Genomic DNA, 21631 nt, shown 5'->3' with positions numbered 1-21631 from the left:
CTCTATGATTTGGGGTGCCTGTGCGTCACACATTTCCTGACATAGTCAAGACAGATTCTCCATGTCTCATCGCCCAAAGTGTGACCGGTGTGACTTCTGAATCGGTTCTTGGCACAGCCCCGGGGTGATCGTGAATGGCACAGTCCAAGTGGGGTTTTGTTTCTGGAGCTGGGTCCCCCTTCCCCCGAGGGTCTCCCTGAACACGCTGTTGCCTGGTTCTGGACCACAGCTTGGAGAGAGGCGGGTGCTCGACTTACAGGGTCCCAAACAGTTCAGAATCACCTCAGGATCGCCCCGGTGTCCCTGGTTAGGTGGCCATCTTGGTGACCAGTGCTGGTGGCTCCATTTAGCTATGCATTTAGGCTCATGTCTTCATCTGAACTTGCGATTCTGTTCCGGGGATGTGTTGGCTCATGAACCAGCACTGAGTTTTTAGGTTGCTGTAGATGTAAAGCACCCAGCAGGACTGGCCCCTACCTACTGTAATGCCATCTCTGAGGGTTTCCTGTGCCGTTTTTGTTGGTTGATTCTTCAAAAGAACCCTAGACTCCATCTGGGGCTTGTTATGTGTGGATGGACTTGGAGGGGAGGAGGAGGAGGAAGTCGACAATAGGTTTGTGGAGCGTGCGTGCGGTCCGTGAACGTCGTATGCACGGTTTGCATTTTAGTGGCTCGGTCCGTCTTCTGTGTCAGCCGGGGAGATTTTAAGTAGGAATTCCACACTTGAGGCTGAACCTGTGAATCGTTTGTCCACCAGCTGTACCTGTTAGGCTGAAGGATTGATTGTCTTTCCTCACTAGCTGAGGGAAGAGCTACTTACAAAGTCTAAAGAGGAAGGAAAATGAGATAACATTTGCCTGGGCCCCAAAATAGCCTTAAGACAGACGTTGTTCTTTGGAAATATTTATAAAATCATTATTTCATATTTAGTCTCCCCCCCCATCAAACTTTGACGTATTCAAGGTGTCCATATGAATTTTATTTTGAACTCTTGATTTTTTAAATCAAGTTAAGCTTTGGCAACTTCTAGTTACTTAAAAAAAAAAGTCCTCGTATTTTGACTTCTGTTTAGAGCCGTTGGATCCTGTACCGTAGCGATCATTTTTTTTTACCTGTCTTAATTTGTAATCATTTGAGACTGAGAGCGTTTTAACCAGTCAGCCATTGTAACCGACCACGGCCGACCTACTAACCACTAATGATCTCCAACTCTCTCTTCCCTGTTGTGTTGTGTTCTGTTTGTTGTTGTTGGTTCTTTTCCCATCTTCTTAAGTCTTCGTGCCTCAGTTACCTTCACGTGATTTTGGACGCCATTAGGTTTTGCCTTTCTAAAATTTTCAGTCCACCCACAGTATGTTGCGTTATGTTTTGTTTATTTATTATTTATTTATTCCGTCTCCTTTGATTTGCAAGTACATTTTGTTTTGTTTCAAGTGTGCTAAGTTGTTGTTTTTTGTTTTTTTTTTTGTTCCATTATTTATGTTACCATCCATTTAAAACAGGCCACTGTGGAATCCATCATGAGGGATAAGATGCCCAAAAAAGGAGGCAGATGGTGGTTTTCCTGGAGGGGAAGGAACGCCACAATCAAGGAGGTAAGTGGGGGTGGGGGTGGGGTGGGGCGTGGCCTGGCAGGTGCCCTGAGTGCCTTTGGTTCTGTGTGGTCAGGTTTGCCTCCATTGGTGTGTGTGAAATAAACACCATAATGCTGGGTTTCAGTGAGCTGGCCCGACTGGAAAGGGGCCAAGAGCAGGTGGACGAGGAGGAGGAGGGGCCAACAGAGCCTGGCTTTGCCGCCCTCTGGCTTGCAGACCCCGGGCCAGCTGTTTTCCCACGCTGAGGTTTCTTTATCAATAACAAGAAGATGTACTAGGTGCATGTCTCGTTGCTGGGACAGAGCGTCTGACAAAAAATGGCTCTCCCAGCTAGAGAGCATGGTCCATGACGGTGGAGAGGAGAAGGGCAGAGGAACATGAGGCGGCCGGTCACATTCTGTCCACAGGAGGCAGAGAGGCAGACTGGTGCTCAGCTGGCCTCCTCCTCTGTATCCAGTCCAGGACCTCAGCCCGCATTTAGGGTGGGTCTCGCCGGATTAAAAAACCTAGCCCAGGTCTGCTTGTTGCCTCGGCAATGTTAACCACCACAGAAGGTTCCAACATAACCTATGTTTTAAAATACGTTATGTTGGCGAGGACAACACCAGTGAGTCTGGCCACGGCTGTCAGCTCAGCCTCTTTGCTCACGGCTCTGCAGAGTCGGGTCGATACATGAGAATTTGTTTGTGATCTCCGAAAGCCCCTGATTTGTTGGGCCTCTCTCCATCTCTCCGCCTCTGTCCCGAGCACTTTCCCCACGTGGCCTCGGTGTTCTGGTTTTTCTCCCCTCTCTTAACTGCCCCTCCTCCGGCCAGCCCCTCAGTGTATCTGACTTTCACCTTCTGGTTTCCCCTGATCATCCACGCATGGCCTTTAGGATGACCGTTCTTACTTCCAAACCAGACCAGCCAGGTGACCGTTTGCACCCCACACCCGTTTATCACTGAAGCCAGCGAAGCGCAGGCTTCGGGTCATGGAGCCAAGGGCACACTGGGGTTTTCCTCTGTTGAAGCAGTGGGTAGGAAAAGGCTCCACGTCCCTCTCGGGCCGGACACGGCCCTTCTCAGACTCATCCATGGAGGCCTGTGAGGCTGCAGAGTAACTGTTGCCCCTATTTGAACATTTCCCCTCAGCTCCTCTCCACTCCAGACCCCCTTCCCCTCTCCCAGGCTCCGTCAGGCTGTGTATTGAGTCCATCGTAGTCCCCTCCTCCTTGTTCTCTGTATTGTGGTTGGATTGGCCTGTCTAAGGTGGATCCTGGTTTAGGTTGCCCCTTGCTTAAAACTTCCGTAGTTACTGATGTGTGTGTGTGCATGTGGTAATGTGCATGTGTGTGTATGTGCGCATGCGTGTGCATGTATGCTTGAGGAGGCCAGGGGAGGGCATTGGGTGTCTTGCTTTATTACTTTTCGCCTTATTTCCCTGAGACCATGTCTCCCACTGAACCTGGAACTAGACTTTGAGCCAGCGAGCTCTGGGGAGCCCCCTGCCTCCACCTGCCGCGGCTCTGGAGTTACGGGCCCGCATAACTGTGCCTAGCTTTTACGTGGGTGCTGAGAGCTCACTCAGATCCCCGTGTCTTCAGCCCCTGCTCAACCTCTTTAGCGGCTGCCCAGGGTTCCTACGGTGATGATCAAGGCCCCCAGCATCCTACAGTACTTGTGTGTTCTGGCTCTGACCTCCTTTGCTCGTCCTGACTTGTTTTTCCCTCTACACTTCAGCATAATTGATCAAAATGGAGTCCACCCCAGGGCCTTTGCACATGCTGTTTCTGCCGCCTAGTGCTGTTAGGATCCCTTTGATCCCCTCACTTAATTAACCAGCAGCTCAGCTCCTCCTTTCATGCCAGATTAACCTGGTCGGCTGGCTCTGCTCTCTTGGGCCATGACCTTTCCCCTCATGCGTTTTGTCGGGATTTATAATTGCACACTCACTGTTTGGCTAACATTTCTCACCTTCGCACATCCTGAGCTCCGTGAAGTAGGAACCACCAACAGCTCAGTTGGCGGTGGAGCTGGTGTAGGGAGGCGGTGTGTGTTTATTGAACGATTGCTTCCGGAGGTGGTCTGAAAAACCAGGAGGCTATGCACACACTACCAGAAGCATGACTGGGCGCATCGGATTCCGTGAGGTCCAAGGGAGGCGGGGCCTTGCAGCACCGTGTGCCGATCTGGTTGTTCCTTGGCATGCTGCTAACGTGTCTGTGGATTGCCACCTGCTGTGTTACCGCCTAGGGTCTGAGCGAGTCAGGACAAACACCGATGCTATCGATGCTATCCTGCAGCCGACTCACAGCATAAAGGGCTGCCTCGCTTGTTTATCAGAGGGCAGACTGTTCTAGAATTTTAGGCAGAATTATATTTCAAAGACCTCTTATTTGTAGGGTATCTAGATTCTCAACAGTTAGCATTAAGGAGAATGCCAGTGTGAAGTAAGGAGTGTTGATGAAATTAAGTATTTCTCTAAAGAATGGAAATACAGCTATTCCGATAGATCTGTATTTCTGAATTAACTGAAAAGTTGTTGACTGTGGTAGCCCAAGTCACATAGTTTAATCATTCAGTCGATAATAAATGAATGGTTATGTCAACTGCTTTTGTATTTATAAAAGCAAACAACAGCTGGACATGGTGGCATAGGCCTTTAATCCCAGTACTCAGGAGTCAGAGGCAGGTGCATTTCTATGAGTTCAAGACCAGCCAAGGCTTTATAGTGAGGTCCTGTCTCCAAAACAAAACAAAACACAAAAAACCCCCAAACAATCATAACAAACAAACAAAACCCCAATCAAGACCCCCAAAGCAAACAAACAAACAAAAAAAACCCTGAAGTAAAAGGCAGGAGAATTGTCACAATCGGGGGCCAGCCCAGGCACACACACAGTGAGTGTCGGGCCAGCTAGGACCTACACAGCAAGACCTGTGTCTAATCAGCAGCTGAGGGCGGGCACAGTTCCGATGGGTTTCCAGCACTCATCCTTTAGGATCGTCACTGTCCCGTTGATTTATGTCCACCCCTGCTTGAGACAGACTCTGTATAGAGCCCTATTTACCTTGAACTTGCAGCTGTCCTCCTGCCTCAACTTCCTCCGAGATAGGCGTGAGCCACCATGCCTAGCAACGGGCACACACAAAGTGATTTCTCTCTGTCTCCTTCATGCCTTGACACGGTCTCTGGCCTCTTCTGACTCAGTGGTCCGTCCTGTTCCCTCGCTCCCTCCCTTCCCTTCCCTTCACTCCCTTCCCCCTTCTCCCTCCTCTCCCCTCCCCACTGTGTATCAGCAGCCAGTGCATCGGCATCCTCATTCCGTCTGAAAAGTGGGGAAACGGAGCTCTGAACCGTAGTGGGCTGCTCCTAGGGTTCCCAGGCAGGAGCAGTGGGCATGGGCCCAGAGTTCTCTGAGACACACCAGGCCCTCTCAGGATGCCCCGGGAACATTTCCCGTTAGGATCATGCGGCATTGCAAGAGAGAAGTGCTCTCTCGTTTTCCCTGAGAACAATATGGCGTGCAAATATTCTCGAACATTTCTATTGGCAATTAGAAGAAAATATTGTGAAAACCCTCAGGAATCCAGGCACCCCCCATTTCAAGCATGTGCCTCTGTGACAGGGACAATGGCATTTGGTTGGGTGCCAGGAACACTTACGGATAACTAACAGACTCGTTTCTGTCAAAAAATGTTTCTCCGTTTAATCTTACGATATTTCTAGGCAGGGAAGTAACGGGCACCTGCCAAAACAGGCCCCTCCCAGAGCCTCCTGGGTCCGGGTCCTCCTCCTCCTGGGTCTGTGCCTCTGCTGCCCTGCCCTGGACCTTAGGGAGCCTGTGGTGGGACCCAAGCTTTGGGAACACCCTTTCTCCTTCCTCCTCCTCTGATGGCTTCCTTCCTTTTCCTCCAGGAAAGCAAGCCTGAGCAGTGCCTGCCAGGGACGGGCCACGGCACAGAGGAGCAGCTTTCACAGCTTGGTCTGGCCCCCAGGTATGGGGGCGGGGTGTCCCTCTGGCAACGATGCCACCCCTTTGTTGGGCTGAATTAGGGGTCCTGTGCATGCCCACTGGACACTGATGACGTCAGTCAGCGGCTCCTTTCTTAGGCCTCGGTTCCCGCTGGCCCTGGAGTCACTAGGTGACTGAGACCGGGAGCACTTTATTCAGATGGTCTTTCCCGTCTCTCCAGTATCTGCACCCTTTCTCTCAGACAGGGAGGGTTCGAGGTCAGTATGAGTCCCCAGGGAGCCACTTAGCTAGGTGTCTCTCATGGTCCTGGCATGTGGTATGTGTCTGTCTGTCTGTCTGGGTGTGGGTATGCTCATACATACACAAGTATACTTGCCTGGGAGTGCCCGTGTGAAGGTCAGAGGTCAACGCAGGACTCTTCCCGAGCTGATGAGGGCTTCCCCGTTTGCTGGTTCATTTATAGGGGAGGCTGGCTTGGGTTTCAGGGCTCCTGGCCACAGCTCTGTGCCTTAGACTGTAGTATTTCTAGAACTCTCTGTTGGAAGGAGGAACTGGTGCCATTGGCAAGGAAGAGCCTGCTTTGTAGAAGACTAGTTGGGGGTGGGGTGAGGGGTGGGGTGGGGGAGAACTGAGGACCGGGGAGTTGAGCGTGTCCTGTGCGGATGGGCCGTTTCTCAGCTGCGATGTTCTTGAAGCAGGAGGCTTCCTGTTTTTGCCACTGGTGTCCAGGCGGTGGCCCTTTCCCCTGACCCTGCTGTCCCGTGCTCTCCTGTGCCCATTCCTGGAATGGGTGAGCTGTCCGGCAGTGTGAACCCCAACGCTGTCTTCCCGGCTTTCTGCTCGAGAGTTCTGTCTCTCTGCAGGGGCGGGGCAGGGGTGGTGGCGGACCGCCTCTCTGTGTCACCATCTGTGACACAAGACGGGAGAGGCACGCTGGCATCTCTTCTCCTCTCCCACCTCACCGATGCTCACGGTGCCCCTGTGACAAGGTGATCAGACCACAGCCACCCGAAGGACACGTCATCATCCTACACTGGGCATTTTAAACTATTTGAAGACCTGTTACATGGGCCAAATGCCAGGTGTCTTCCAAACCTCCACTGCTGCCCCCGGCCAGGCCTAGCCCTGGGAGAGATGGGCCGGGCCCGGGGAGCTGTAAGAAAGCATGGGCCGTGACACCTTGGCGGAGGGGCAGGACACAGAGGACATGGCGCCACCGCTGTTGTTATCACCGCTCTCGTCCTTCCTGTTTCTGGCCATGGCGGGACTCGGGGACCCAGGGACGGGCTGAGGGTGGAGGGACAGACAGCAGGACACTGCAGGAGCCGTCCCGAGTTGAGCACAGCTCGTGGGGTTCCTGTGCTCTGATGGGCTTTCTCTCCGTCTGGACCGTGGAGAGGCAGGCGCCTTTGCTGTTACGGAAAAGCAGCCCCTGTCCTCCCCCTTCCGAATCACACTTATCAAACCTGAAAAATTATAAATTGGCTCATGTGTGATGGAGTTGAGATTCCGAAATATGTGGAGGTTCTCTTGAGGAATGTAAATCTCTTCATTTATGGTGGCACCCGTGACTTCCAGTCATAGCAGAGTCACATAGATGCCTTTAAAAAAATTGGCATCCGAATGTTTTCCTAATTGACAGACTTGATTGACAGGATAGTCCCCAAAGTCCCATAACTGAGCAAACAGCTTGTCACCATACAAATAATTAAAATGCCATTTGAAAAGTGTGCGCTGTGACAAGCGCTGACTTCAGTGTTGTTCACAGTTCCTCATCGGAACGCAGATTTTTCCGATGACTTGGGGCCTTTGGTTGCTGTCTGCAGCCGCTGCAGGGGAAGTGACATTTGGCGGACCCCCACGGGAGCAGGAGTGATGTGGGCGCTCTGCTGCCGAGGAGCACCCTGTCCCTCTCAGGGTGGCGAGGTCCGGAAGGTGGCAGCCTCTGTGGCTGTCCACGTGCCCACCCGAGAGCCGCCGGCAGCCAACTGTACAACTAACTCCCATTTTCGTTTTCGAGTCTGCTTCCCTTCCGACGTTCCTTCAACAATGGCACGCCACACGGATTTAGTGGGGTGTTCTTCTCCTAAGCGGCAGATGGAAGTCAGAGCTCTTCCGACTTGCACACCCCGCCCCCCTTCGCCCGCCCGGCAGAGGCACACATCCATCTGTTGTTACTAAGAGGCGCGGTTCTGTTGGGATCTCGTTTTGCTCTAGACTACTTGGAGCAGGAAGGCTTCCTCTTCAGCGAGGGGCCTCCAGCCGCATCCCGCTTGATGAGAGGGCCTTCCTCTGGGGCCGTTGTCGTGGGGCTCAGGCCGCAGGACTGGGTTTGTTTGCCCCATCTGGAAACCTCTAGGAAGTCAGTTCAGAAGGATGAGTGCTCTTCATGGGATCTGCAGATACTGGCACAGGAAGGGACTCCCGTTGAGCGTTTTATGGGAGAGCTGCCTGAGGTGCAGAGAGGAGTCTGTTGGCATTGGACGTAGCTGTCCGTCTCGTTCTCCCCAGAGTCGCCACCGCATCCTGAGGTTTGGTGGGGTGGAATTCAGTGTGTCCTGGACTTAGAATGAAGGAAACGGGCTGAAAGGCAGAGCTAAAGTCATCTAAAGTAGTACGATGTGCGTTTCCTTGAGCGGGCAGCCTTGGGTCTTCAGCTGCTGTCGGCACTCGGACTCACACAGAGCTCAGGTCTGCCTCAGATAACCGGAGTCCCAGCCTGTCCATAGCCTGCCTCCTTTGACATGGTCACCAATCCCAGAACTTCTTCACGCGCTTTGTGATGGCCAAGGCGCTTCGCCAGCCCTGGTGGCTGTGCCGTGATGGGTTTTTTAGGCAAGAGCCCGAAGAGAGCAGGGCTGACCGGGCTGTTGTCTGCTGTTTGCAACATCTGCCTCCCCACACAAGTGGGGGGTGTGCTGTGTGAGTGCTCCCCATGATGACTCCTTGCTCCCGGGCAGCACCAGGCTGTGTACATCACTTCTTGAATGAGTAGCCGTGGTGGAAAGGCTTGTGTGGGCGGCTGTCGGGGTGACCACAAGGCAGGCCAGGGGAAATGGAGGCAGGGACAGGTTGGAAGGAGAGGGGAGCACTCCTGAGGTAATCAAGACCGAGATCTGTGTGCAAGTTGTCCTTTATAAAGGGATGCGAAAGTTGGTGTGCTGGTTGATTCATTTATTTTTGTCAACTTGACACAAACCCGGGCGTCGTACCTGGGAGGAGGGAGTCTTAATTGAGAACATGCCTCCAGGAGATTGGCCTGTGGGCACGTCTATAAGGTATTGCCTTATTTAGTGATGGATGTGGGAGGAGCCAGTTCACCGGAAGCAGTGCCATTTATTCCTGGGCAGGTGGCCCTGGGTGCTTATACAAGAAATCAGGCTGAGTAATCCACCAGGAGCAAGCTAGTGAGCAGCACTGCTCTATGGCCTCTGCTTCAGCCCCAGCCTCTAGGTTCCTGCCCTGACTTCCATCAGGGATGGAGTGTGACCAGACAGTGATAAACTGGAATAAACCCTTTCCTTCCCAAATTGCTTTGGGTCATGGTGTTTTATCACAGCAATAGAAAGACCACCATGGGCATGCCTGCTTTGGGGGCACTTGGCTTTTCCAAGCCCATTGTTAAGTACCTGGCAGGGTGCTGAGTAACTTGGGAGGCAGACAAACATTATTAGGTTGGAGGACGAAGCCATAGAATTGAGCTTAGGGAGCAGCTAATTTACCAACTTGCTTTCTGTGAGGCCCTTAAAGACGATGGGCCCGAGTCTTAACCCTGCCTCCCAGCCCCAGCCTGGAGAAGCCTCTAGACGAGCTGGAGCTTTGGTCTGTGGATTCTGTGCCGACAGAGGTAGTGTTCTCTTGGCTCGTAGTGACTTCACGAGTCTTGCGGGGAGAGGTGGGTGGGGTGAATTGGCAAGTCTTCGTAGGTCCAGGAAGTGCTCTAGTTGTTTGGAATTGCATATGTGGAATTGATGGAATTGGATATGAGAGAATTGATGGTGTTTGGACTGTAGACATTTGGACTCCTAGGGCTTGGCCCACAGCCTTCGGTAGAGAGAGGAGAGGCAGAAGAGGATGTGGGCTGTGGCTTTCTGGGCAGAATGGGTGTAGCCCTGCTCATCAGGCATGGAGTCACACTAGTTAAAAGTGAGCGGTGAGAGTTGGTAAGCCGGCGTGAATGAGGAGAGGCAGCCCCCTCCCCCCTCAGCGATGAAGCCGGGTATGAATGGGGACATGGGAGAGTTCATTGATAACTCTAAAGCCATATGGCAAATGACCACCCAGGAGACCCAGTCGACTGAGTCATTGATTCAGGCCTAATGCGTTTTTAATGGCTACCCAGATGCGTTTCCTAATTGCTTCACCACGCCTTGCAGAGTCAAGCATGAGTCGTCCTCCAGCGACGAAGAGCACTCGGCCGCCAAGCCGTCCAGCTCCAGCCACCTCTCCCTCCTGTCCAACGTCAGCTACAAAAAGACCCTGCGGCTCACGTCGGAGCAGCTGGTGAGTCCCATGCCCCCAGTTCAGCTGCGGTTCTAGTTCTCAGGTGTGGGCAGGTAGAGTGTGGGGGCTTTCTTGAAGGTCTGGGGTGGTTCTTCTCCTTTTTGGCTCACTCAGCTCTTCCCAGGACCTTTCCCGCACCAGCATGCCTGTTAGTGACCTCACACCCTCACTTTGGTACCTTGTGTTTCCACCCTGACTTTGTGTCTGTTCACATGGACCGGCTACGTGACTCTGCACTCTGAGCTGCTTTTTTTTTTTTCTGACCTAGAAGGAGGAGGAGGCAGCTTTGCCTCAGCCCGTTTGTTTATCCTCATTACCAGTGGTCGAGAGACTTGGGAATGTCTCTCCTGAGTGTTTTTGCTTTGAGAGAGATGCTTGTTAACGCAAATGCATCTATGAAATCGGTGGATATCAAGCAGGCGTGATGGAGTTTAGAGAATTTTAGGAAGCAGAGGGTCCCCCCTCACCGGTGTGTGTGTGTGTGTGTGTGTGTGTGTGTGTGTGTGTGTGACTAGTTTTCCAACCTTGGACTTCCTTCAAATCAAGGCCATCCAGTGAGCAGACATCTCTGCTTTTCTACATTAAAGTCTGTGTATCTATTGTAAGAATTTATGAGGAGCAAGTTTTGACAGAATGGTATTTAATGGGAAAAGATGACCCCATGTTAACCACTTGTGGGACCCGGGGGGACACTTAGAGTCGACCTTGTGGGCCTGTGTGGCCAGCTCCTTTGTCTCAGAGTATACCAGCAAAGACTGAAGACCAACCAAAGGAGTTTTGTTTTCTGAATTTGGTGTGATGTGCTTGGGCCTACTCTATGTTTTTATGGATTCAAGGCTCTCTCTCCAGTCTGTGTCATTATAGAAATCAGTAAAAACACACTATTGAGGGAAACACTTTTGTCTGTCTTACATTTGTGTTCTCACACCGGGACCCTTCACACTGCCTGTGTAGTGGTGGGACTTGGGTGAAGCCTGGAGCCAGTCACTGAACTCTGTGTACTCCCTCTCTAAGGACTGGATCATGTTAGCACTGCTTTTAGAAGCAGAATGATCTGTAGAGAGTGGGTGGCTGTTTCGTGAGTGGGGCCAGGGAGAGCTGGGTCTGACTTAGGTTGCCTGTCCAGCCCTGGACAGAACTAGAGCCGGAAACAGAGGAGAGAACTTCGCAGTGGCCTGGGGAAGCCAGGGTTGATTTTAAAGCCCGCAGAGGCCCAACAACCCCTGGATCTGGACCTCCCCGTGAAGCACACAAACGGTTCGTGTTTTCCAGAAAAGCTTGAAGTTGAAGAATGGCCCCAACGATGTGGTTTTTAGCGTCACCACGCAGTACCAGGGCACCTGCCGCTGTGAAGGCACCATCTACCTCTGGAACTGGGACGATAAAGTGATCATCTCGGATATCGATGGGACCATCACCAGGTGGGTCTGGCTGCATGCATCGTGGTCTGGAGCTGGCTTCCCTCTCACCCTGGGTAGCATCGTGGGAGCTGGAGAGTACAGTGTCCCGTGCATTTGGAACTGCGCGGATAAAGGCAACACCTTGGACTCAGCGGCGGCCACGGGGGCCTGGTGTCTTCTTTCTGTCTGGGTATCATCTCTCCAACCTGGTTTTGAAGAGTGTGGTTCTGGAATGGTTAGCAGGCCCTCACGTGGGTCCAGCAAGCCCAGTCCTCAGCACGATGGCTCACCCGAGTTCTTCCTAATGTCCTCACTTGACTCTGTGAGCCTGGGCTTTCTACTGAGGAAGCCGTGGGTCTTATTCATGCTGTAGTTTCTTTCAGTTGTTTTTTTTTTTAAACACATTTTTGTGGATGCGCATACATGTGCATGAGCATGGCCCTCAGGGTCAACTTGGGGGCAGCCTGTCCTCTTCCTCTGCCGTGTGGTGCCTGGGAACAAAGGCAGCGGGCGCCTTTGCCCTCTGAGCCATGTTACCAGCCCTCACTCATACTGTTTTTATGGGGCGTGAGTAGTGCTAAACGGGCATTTTTTTTTCTTCTCCTCTTACGGTAACCTTTGGCTTATATATATATATATATTTTTTTTTTTTTCATTTTTCTTTAGATCGGATACTCTTGGTCATATTTTGCCCACGCTGGGAAAGGATTGGACCCACCAGGGCATTGCAAAGCTGTATCATAAAGTAAGCCAGTAAGTATAGAGCACTGACTGCTGTCTTATAACTTCCCGTTTGTGGGAACCCCCCCCCCCCCCCCCGCTCTGTATACAGACTCTCTCTCTCTCCCTCCGAGCACGGGGTGACTTACAGGGACGTAGAACTTGCTTCCTTAGGTAGCAGGAAGACTGTCCTTCAGCCCGGGATTACAAACGAGACCAGGGTTCCGTCTCTCCACAATGGTGGCCCTCAACTCTTTAATACACAGTACTGTCTGGAGACTGAATTTTGAGACATGGTCTTTTACTATGTGGCCCAGACAGGCCTGGAACTCACAGTCTCTGCTTTTGCCTCCCAAGGGCTAGGATTTCAGGCACAAGTGACCATGCTTCAAGGCATTTTCGATTGCCATGATTTCTGTGTGCTGTGGGCACCGGGCAGGTGGAAGCTGGGATGCTCTGTCTCACAATTATCAGAGCCTGCCGACCAGTCGGCTGGGTGTCTGGGTGGAGGCGTGCGCATTGTAGAGACAAAGAAGAAGACTGAAAAGCGTCGGCAGGACTACCAGTCAATGCCGACAGTCCGGGGTTTACTTCACAGCCAGCTTATACACAGTCTTGAAGGACAGAGGATGCCCAGCACAGGCGTTCAGCCACTGTCTGTCCCGTCCTTGCCTCAAGGAGCAGGCAGTTGCTTCCATTTTCTGTCTCATGTACTTCCGCCTGGCATCAGCAGCCTGCATCTAGCTAGCTAGTGTGTTCTGTCCCGTGGGCTAACCAGGACTTTCTCACAGCCCTGGAGCAAGCAAGCCTGAACTCTGTTGACTCAGAATAGACTTCAGATTCAAACTGGGAAACTGAGTCAGTTGTGGGTTCCCACACACAATGCATCGCTGGAGGTATCTGACGTCTACCTGCTCCAAGACAGCTGTGCTGAGGACCCCAGTCTAAAAGCTTGTCTTGGAACATTTGATTTAAGTCTGTCTGGATTGTGGGCTTTGAAATTTTTTATTTTTGTTTATGTTTTTTTGTTTTTTGAGAGAGGGTTTCTCTGTGTAGTTTTGGAGCCTGTCCTGGATCTCGCTCTGTAGACCAGGCTGGCCTCGAACTCACAGAGATCCACCTGGCTCTGCCTCCCGAATGCTGGGATTAAAGGTGTGTGCCACCACCCAGCGAAATTTTTTGTTTTTAACGTGTGTGTATGTGCATGTATATGTATGTGTATGTATGTGTGTTTGTGTGTGTGTGTGTCATGAGTGGGTGTTATGTATGTGTGCATATGTGTTTGTGCGTGCATGTGTGTTTGTGTGTGTGGCATGCCACAGCCTGATTGTGGAGGCCAGAGGACAGACTGCTTTCAGGAGTTGGTCCTCACCTTCCCCCTCGCTGAGACGAGGCCTCTGTTGTTGCCGCCACTCTTGTGTCCTCCAGGCCGGCTGGTCCCGTCTCACCGGGAGCCGGCGCCCCAGTCTCTCTATGGGTTCTGGGCGGAATGTAGGCGCTCAGGCTTGCACTCCTGGTCAGTTAACCCTTTGTGCCTTCTGAGCCCTTTCTGAGGCGGGGTGTAGAGACCAGGACAGGACGGGAAACCTGGACTCAGGTCACTCTGTCGTGCTCTGCTCTAGTGTTCTCCAGACCCCCATGTCGGTCCCTGAGGACCGGACAAGCAGGAGCGGACGGTGTATCACGCCCCTTCCCCACCTCCCCTGCACCCCTCCGCTGCTGCGGTTTGGCCCACAGCCCCCTATCCTCTCTGAGGGCAGGGCCCTGCTGAGCCCCAGGGCATCTCTGGACACCTCGGGCTGCGTGGAGGGCTCAGAGCATGTGGCTGAGGGATGACGAGGAGAGCCTCAGACTGCAGAGACCTGGGCGGGACGGTCTGTGCTGTTGCCCTTCTCAGTGGTGGCCCAGTCTTTCCACCCGACCCCACATCCGGGAGTGCCCCTCATGCTGGTGCTTACCAAGGCTTCTGCAGCCACTGCCCGGCTGTGGGAAGCGTGGTGTGGCCTGGTTTGCAGAAGAGGTGCCTGGTGGCCTATCCTAAGGGAAGGCTGCTCGAGGTCGGACGCGGAGTGCTAGTCTAGGGTGCAGTGAGAGGTGGTGTGGTTCGTTCTCAACTGGAAATAGCATGTTACGGAATGCAGGCTTTCACATGGGGGGGGGGGCACTTGCAACCACGCCTTTCTTCATAGAGCAGACGGAGGTAAGGGTTGGGATGCCGAAAAGTTCCGTGCTCGGTGCTATTCAAGGTGGATGGGTCGTGTCTTTCAGGAACGGCTACAAGTTTCTCTACTGTTCGGCACGCGCCATTGGGATGGCAGACATGACGAGGGGCTACCTGCACTGGGTCAATGAGAGGGGCACGGTGCTGCCGCAGGGGCCCCTTCTGCTCAGCCCGAGCAGCCTCTTCTCTGCCTTACACAGGTACCGCCTGATAGCCCACCCCATGGCTTACACAGGTGATAGCCCACCCCATGGCTTACACAGGTACCGCCTGATAGCACACCCCATGGCTTACACAGGTACCGCCCTGATAGCCCACCCCATGCAGACTTGTTGTCTCTTCCTCATTGCAAGTTTTGCAGAATAAGTGGACCGTTGGACTGGAGAGATGGCTCAGTTGATAAATGCCTTTGCCTTGCAAGTGTGAAGAGGAATTTGAGCCCCAGAACCCATGTGTGTGTGTGTGTGTGTGTGTGTGTGTGTGTGTGTGTGTGTGTGTTAAATGCATTAGAGATTCCTCACACAAGGCACCAAAATACAGTTGCTTTGAATGCATTAATAAAAAGAGTCACCAATAGTGCATCAGTATCACATTAACGAAGGACTTCACCTTGGTGTCACACTTTAGTGTGACCCTTCTCCTTGATGTCCTCTAACCAAGAATGAACCCAGGTTTGGATTCTCTATGTCCTTCTGCATGTGTGCTCTGTCCTCCTGTCTGCCCGCTGCGTGTCCGAGTCTGTGCCCGCTTGACTTGTGAATCTGTCCCCATGTCTGTGTGTCCCTGTGTTTGTATGCCTCTCTTCCTAACAAAGGGCTTCGACTTTGTGTTTGGTGGACCAAAGAGAAGGCATCACATGAGGGTGGGATGGAGGACGCTTTACAGAAATCTTTAACAGTGTGACAAAGGATGAAGTCACTGACTCCAGCTGACCCTGACTGACCCAGATAACAAACAGCATTGCTTACCACGCAGTATCCAAATGTGCTCAACATTGATTGTGGATGTTCATTTATAAGATTGCTTCTAACCTCTGTTTTTGCTGCTTTCAGTAAATAATTATCACAACACACAAACATACATGCTCTGGGTTACTCTGGGTCAGTGGCATGGAAGAGGACATAAGGTTACAGCTATCCATTAGCTTAGGTTGTAAACACTGATCACATGGGAACTCCAAGGCAATTAAGATTGATGGTTACATTGTTCTCGTATAAGCAGGTCAGACAGACAGGCTTGAGCACACAGTAGGATGGCAATCTTCAGTCTGTGACCTCAGATGCATTTTTAGCTCTGACTGTGAGGTCCAGCGAAGGTTCCTGTCTCTTAGGATACAATGGGTGTGGTGGATCCCTGGGCCTCACTGGCGGTCAGCCTCATCTATTTGGTGAGTCCTAGACCAGTGAGAAACCTTGTCTGAAAAACAGAAGGGGACAGCACCTGAGGAATGACACCCAAGACCAACCTCTGGTCCCAGCACTTGTGCATGTACCCACACAGATGCTCACACAGACACGCATACACACACAGTGACAACACACAGAGATACACAGACACACACACAGATACACACACAGACAGACACACGCACAGTCACAATACACAGAGATACACAGACATGTTGATGTAACCAACCGTCTTATTAAATAAGAAACACAGAAACAATGTAAAAGAGAAAGCCGAGAGGTCAGAGCTCAGAGCTAAAATCTCACCCTTCCGCCTGCGGTGTCCCAGCTTCCTGAAAGAGAGCTATATCCTGTCTGTTCGTTTTTTTTTTTTTTATAGTATGTTGTTCTGCCTTCTCATTGGTTGTAAACCCAAACACATGACTGCCTCATCACTGTCTGAATGTACAGCCCCCTAGGTCTTAAAGGCATATGTCTCCAATGCTGGCTGTATCCCTGAACACATAGAGATCTATGGGATTAAAGGCGTGTGCCACCACCGCCACACTCTGTCTATGGCTCTAATAGCTCTGACCCCCGGGCAACTTTATTTATTAACATACAATCAAAATCACATTTCAGTACAATTAGAATACCGCCACACAGACACCCACGCAGACATACACAGACAGACACACACAGACACGCACATGCATGCATGCACGCACGCACGCACGCATGCATGCACGCACACCTCTCAGCGGGCCTCTTCTGACTAGTATCCATGGTCCCGGAGCTTGCTTCCCAAGCTCAGCAGTGTCCAGCTGTGTTGGGCCCACTACTCTGCCCTGCGGCTTTCAGAACCAAGTTTCCTTAAAGCATCCAAAGGTCTGCTATGATTTGATTAAACATGCAGTGAATCTAGAGGCCAGTTTAGAGAGGATTAATAGCTCAGTATAATATCGAAGCATCCAGTTCAAGAAACTGGTCTGTTTTATTTAGGTTTTCCTTCTCTGTTGTATTTCAGTGAGTATATATTTTTTATAACATTTACTTTTTTATTTCATGTACATTCATATTTTGCCTGCATGTATGTCTGTGTGAGGGTGTCAGATCTTGGAATTCAGGCAGTTAGTTGTGAGCTGCCATGTGAGTGCTGGGAATTGAACCCGGGTCCCCTGGAAGAGCAGCCAGTGCGCACATCCAATGGGTCACCTCCAGCCCTGAGATTTTATAGTTTTAACCAAGAAGGTCCATCATATCTTTTTGACCCCTAAATTCTAAGTCTTAAAGCTTTTGTTACCTTTTCTCATGTTGTTTTTGGCTGGAGACCATTGCTGTGCTTCCCACAGGATATTTGCAGAAGAGCCTTGTGGAAGGGGCTGACCACGGAGCCCTGTTTTGGCCTGGAGCTCAGTCGGTAGACCAGGCTAACCCCTGAGTGTTTGGTCATCTCTCTGCCTCTGCTCCCTTCATTCTGGGATTACAGATGTCTGCCGCCCAAACCAGCTTTTTGTAGTAGGTTTTCCTTCCCTTTTCTTTTTTTCTTTCTATTTTTGATCTTTTGGGCCAGAGGGATGGCTCAGCAGTTAAGAGCACATCCTGCTCTTGCAGAGGACCAGAGTTGGATTCCCAGCACCCATGCTGGACAGCTCAACAGCCACCTGTAACTCCAGCCCCAGGGGAGTGGACGTCACCTATTGGCCTGTACAGGCCGCCTGCACACACTTGGCACATAGACACACATGCATACAAATAACAACAAGTTTCAGAAGTTTTCATCCTAACGAGATGTTGGCCAGTGGCCAGTGTCTTTGTATCCCAGGTGATTTCCTTTCTCTTAATCTCATTATATGTGAGACATCGTTACAGGGGTCGGTTTCAAATGTCACCTCACTCCTGCCTTCCCGTCATGACCCTGCTTCTCTACCCTGCCTCCCTTTGCATTTATAGACGTCCTTGGGACTTTGCCCGTGTGTTCACCAGTGAGCTTGGCCCACGCTAACACAGACTTTTGTTTCCGAGGTCACCCCTCTCCCGGGGCTGGTGCTTTGCATTTTTCTTGTGCTGAGAGTGTGGTTCATTCTGAGTTGAGTGTTTTTCTGGGCGGCTGGGCCGAGTTTATAGCTTGCACATTGAAGACTAGTTTTAAAATTTTAAATGACTTCTTACTTTGTGTGTGTGTGTGTGTGTGTGTGTGTGTGTGTGTGTGTGTGTGTGTGTGTAAGGCAAAGGACAGCATGCTGAGGTCAGCTCCCTCCCTCTAAAGTGGGTTGTGGGGCACACACTCAGGTGTCAGACTCGGCGCGGGTCTCCTTACCCACGAAGTGGCTTTGATGGCCCTCACACCAGTTTAATGCAAACTTAAGTCCTCTCATGCTGACCAATTATGTACTTGTGTATTTTAATAGAGAAGTGATTGAAAAGAAGCCAGAAAAGTTCAAAGTCCAGTGTTTGACAGACATCAAAAACCTGTTTTTCCCGAACACAGAACCCTTCTACGCTGCTTTTGGAAACCGCCCTGCCGTAAGTACCTCAGGGGAGCCTCGAGGCATTGTGCTTGGTGCTGCCAGCTGCTTTCACAAAGGCCTGGCCAAGGAATGTGTGCACGGTGAGCATCCTCTAAGGCAAAGAGGTCGAAAGCGTGTCAGACGGGACCTCTGGTCTCCTTTGAAGGCCTCTGAAGCTGGCGACCTGGGCTACAAACTTGGAATTGTGCATTACCCATTAAATTAGTAAAGCAAGGGCACTGAAGGTGCCGGGTCCTTCCTGAGAGATGAGACGACCGTGCCAGCCCTGCCTGATGCCCAAAGCATGCAGCGAGAGCTCCCTGGCTGAAGGAAACGTGTGGAGATAGATGGTGTGGGTGACCCAAGCTTTTTGGAAGGTTCAGTTTGAAGTCTGCAGCAGAGACTCACAGGGTGGAGGAACTGTGTGGAGATGTTATGGAGGTGACCCACTCTTGCTAGAAGGTTCTGTATTCTATACACTATAGCTGGGTATTAACTACTCAACTGGACATTTCTGCTTTTAAAACCTGTAGCAGATTATTTTGGAATGAGAAACTAGGTTAGAAAATAAACCTGAGGAATGCCAGCCAGCGCGGCAGGAGCCATGGGAGGTTAGCTCAGGTCCTGAAGAGTTGAAGGAACTGAGGCCCAGGGAGGAACACTAGCGGAATGGGTCCCCGCTCCCCTGAGCTGAAGCGCCAATTAGTGAAAATTGGTAATGCGACATTGAATGAGAGGTCACGGTGCGTGCTCGTTTGTACAGTGAACTCTGCTCTCCCGACGTGTTAAATCACCTTTTCTAAACATAGGATGTGTATTCCTACAAGCAAGTGGGAGTGTCCCTGAACAGGATCTTCACTGTCAACCCCAAGGGCGAGCTGGTGCAGGAGCACGCCAAGACCAACATCAGCTCGTGAGTGTTACCTGTTCCCCAGGGACAGGACCCCCCCTCCCCCACTGTTCTGAAGCCGGTATCCCCATCCACTGCAGACCCTCTTATCCATTGCTGTCTTTGTTTTAATCTTTGCGTGTGTGTGTGTGTGTGTGTGTGTGTGTGTGGACACATGTATGCAGCACACACTTGTATGTGTTCATATCTGTGGAGGTCAGAGGTCAATGTCATGTGTCTTCCTCAATCACTTTGACCCTATTTTTTTGAGACAGAGTTTCTCATTGAACTTGGGGCTTACCCATTGGCTAGCCTGGCTGGCCAGTGAGCTTCAGGGACCTTCCTGTGTCCCACGCCCCAGCACTGAGGTGGCAGGCATGTATGACACCTGACTTGATGTGGATCAAGTTCTCATGAAGGAAGGCAGTTTATCAACTGAGCCATCTCCCCAGCCCGTATTAATCTTTAATTCCCCCCAAAATGGAGTTCAACTCCATGTCTTCCGTCTCCAGCTTAGTTTTTGGACAATAGAGCGAAGTCAGATCCCTCAGAGTGTAAAGCCTAAACTAGAGGCTGGAGTCACCCGGGCATGGAATTGAATGAGTTCATAAACTAGACCTTCAGTTGCCTGAGTTTGAATGTCAGTTTGGAATGTGACCCAAGCAAGCCGTGGGAAGTCACGCTTTCTTCCCCATGATACTGGGGTTGGAGCCCAGGCCTTGGGCATGCCAGATGAGCACCGTACTGCGGAGGTGCCCTTCTCAGTCCCTGGGGCACTCTTGTTGGCTTTGTTCGAGACAGGATCTTGCCATGGAGTCAGGCTGGCTTTGAACATTGCAATCCTGCCTCATTCTCCCCAGTCCTGGGGTCGCAGGGCCCGCTGCCACACCTCGCTGGTTTTCTGTGTTGAGTGTGGCCGTGTGGTGCATGTGACATCACTCTTGGCTCTGCCTCATCTCACATGGGTCTCTGATGTCAGCCCGCCTGGGTTCGCCATCGTTCTGCCTCGTCCACGACTTTGTGTCTTTTCATGTGATCTGTACTAAACTGGAAAACAGCCTCTGGCTTGAGTGGCCGCAGCACTGACGTAAGCGGGAGACTTGGATCCGAGGAGTGGGCTGTGAGATTCCTCCTGGTGTTGGCGAGTACCTCCCATGCTTTTCGAGCTGGGCATAGTTGTGACTCACACTGTAATCCCAGCACCCTGGGAAAGCAGAGGCAGGAGAATTGCTGTGGATTTGAGGCCAGCTGTGGGCTGCATAGTGAGTTCCAGGCCAGCCTGGATCTGGGAGTGAGACCACCAGGGCAGTTTCTCACTTTGAAGGTGGTCATTAGAGTCCAGCTGGACTAGAACAGTTCCAGATGTGAGGGAGCCCTGGCTTCCTGGCTTCCTGGTTTCCTAGACAGGCCAGGCCCTCAAGCAGCTCTCTAGGTGTGGGGAGAGGAGAAGATGGAGCCCACACCCTCCTATCCTGTAGCAGGTCAGTTGTGGTGTTGAGACATGTTCTCTGAGATGACTCTAATATCTTTAGGAAGCATGTAGACCAAGGTCCAGAACTTGGTATGATGTTTTCTTTTAATTATTACTAATTTGTGTGTGTATGTGTGTGCGTGTGTGTGTGTGTGTGTGTGTGTGTGTGTGTGTGTGTGTACATGCATGCTCAGGCAAGTACATGCGTGTGCCACAGTGCACATGTGACGGTCACAGGACAACTTCTGTGCAGGGTGTTTGCTACTTCCACCTTTACGTGGGCTCCAGGCTTTGAATCTGGCTGCCACGCTGTTGAGGCAAGCACTTGTTCACCTGCTGGGCCATCTTGCAGGCCCTTGGGTATGACCAGTCCTAGCCAAGCAGGTGCTTGTCCCTCGGAGCCTGGGATGACCCTGTGGACGTCTTGAAGTGATGGAGCCCCACTGGGTGGAGTCCCGGGTTCAGGACTTCCCTCCTTTGTAGTCAGGGGATGTCCTGTCCTTGCTCTAGGGTGCCCCATGCCTGGAGGGTGGAACAGGCCACCCAGATGGGGCAGGCGCAGCTGCCAGGGCACGGGAGCCTCGCCAGCCTGGCAGGGGACAGCTCCCTGCGGGGAGCCCCACCCCCACCCCCATAGCCACAAACCTCAGGCTACTAGGCCTTCAAGTCAGGAGGTATTTTAAAAATTTGTTTGTTTGTTTTAATCCCCAGGAAAGACATAATTCTTAGCATAATGCCAAGAGAGGTTCTCTGCGTTGTGCAAGCACACTGTTTCTCACGAGTCCGTTGGAGGCCCTTTATTAAACACACACGCAGCCTTATTGAAAAAGTCATTTCATGCCCCAGAACATGCTAACTCCAGGAGTTCGGATTTCGAAAGCCCCTTTTCGTTCTTGGCACGAGGGAGTGGAGAGGGGCTGTGTGGGAGAGGGTGGGGCCTGTCGGAATCACTGGGTGGAGGAGCCTGGAGGGCTTCCAG

The 21631-nt window shown here is 51.7% G+C and overlaps 1 protein-coding gene across 21 annotated transcripts in view; it reads left to right on the top strand.

Annotated features, from left to right (window-relative positions):
- Lpin1 (lipin 1) overlaps window positions 1–21631 on the top strand; it is a 108351-nt gene that overhangs the window by 82965 nt on the left and 3755 nt on the right. For 19 of the 21 annotated variants that reach the window (XM_076559855.1, XM_015995510.3, XM_006976593.4 and 16 more), the window contains 8 exons: window positions 1503–1595; window positions 5496–5575; window positions 9930–10056; window positions 11329–11477; window positions 12123–12209; window positions 14445–14597; window positions 18194–18308; window positions 19102–19205. In XM_076559855.1, the coding sequence (XP_076415970.1) occupies window positions 1503–1595; window positions 5496–5575; window positions 9930–10056; window positions 11329–11477; window positions 12123–12209; window positions 14445–14597; window positions 18194–18308; window positions 19102–19205 (908 nt within the window). Of the gene's footprint in view, window positions 1–1502; window positions 1596–5495; window positions 5576–9929; window positions 10057–11328; window positions 11478–12122; window positions 12210–14444; window positions 14661–14695; window positions 15978–18193; window positions 18309–19101; window positions 19206–21631 lie in introns of those variants that run through there. The other 2 variants (XM_076559857.1, XM_076559871.1) reach the window with 2 other exon arrangements.

Source organism: Peromyscus maniculatus, chromosome 22, assembly GCF_049852395.1.
Source record: "Peromyscus maniculatus bairdii isolate BWxNUB_F1_BW_parent chromosome 22, HU_Pman_BW_mat_3.1, whole genome shotgun sequence".
Classification (NCBI taxonomy): domain Eukaryota; kingdom Metazoa; phylum Chordata; class Mammalia; order Rodentia; family Cricetidae; genus Peromyscus; species Peromyscus maniculatus.
The sequence above is the reverse complement of the archived record's forward strand: the minus strand, read 5'-3'. Positions and strand labels throughout refer to the sequence as shown.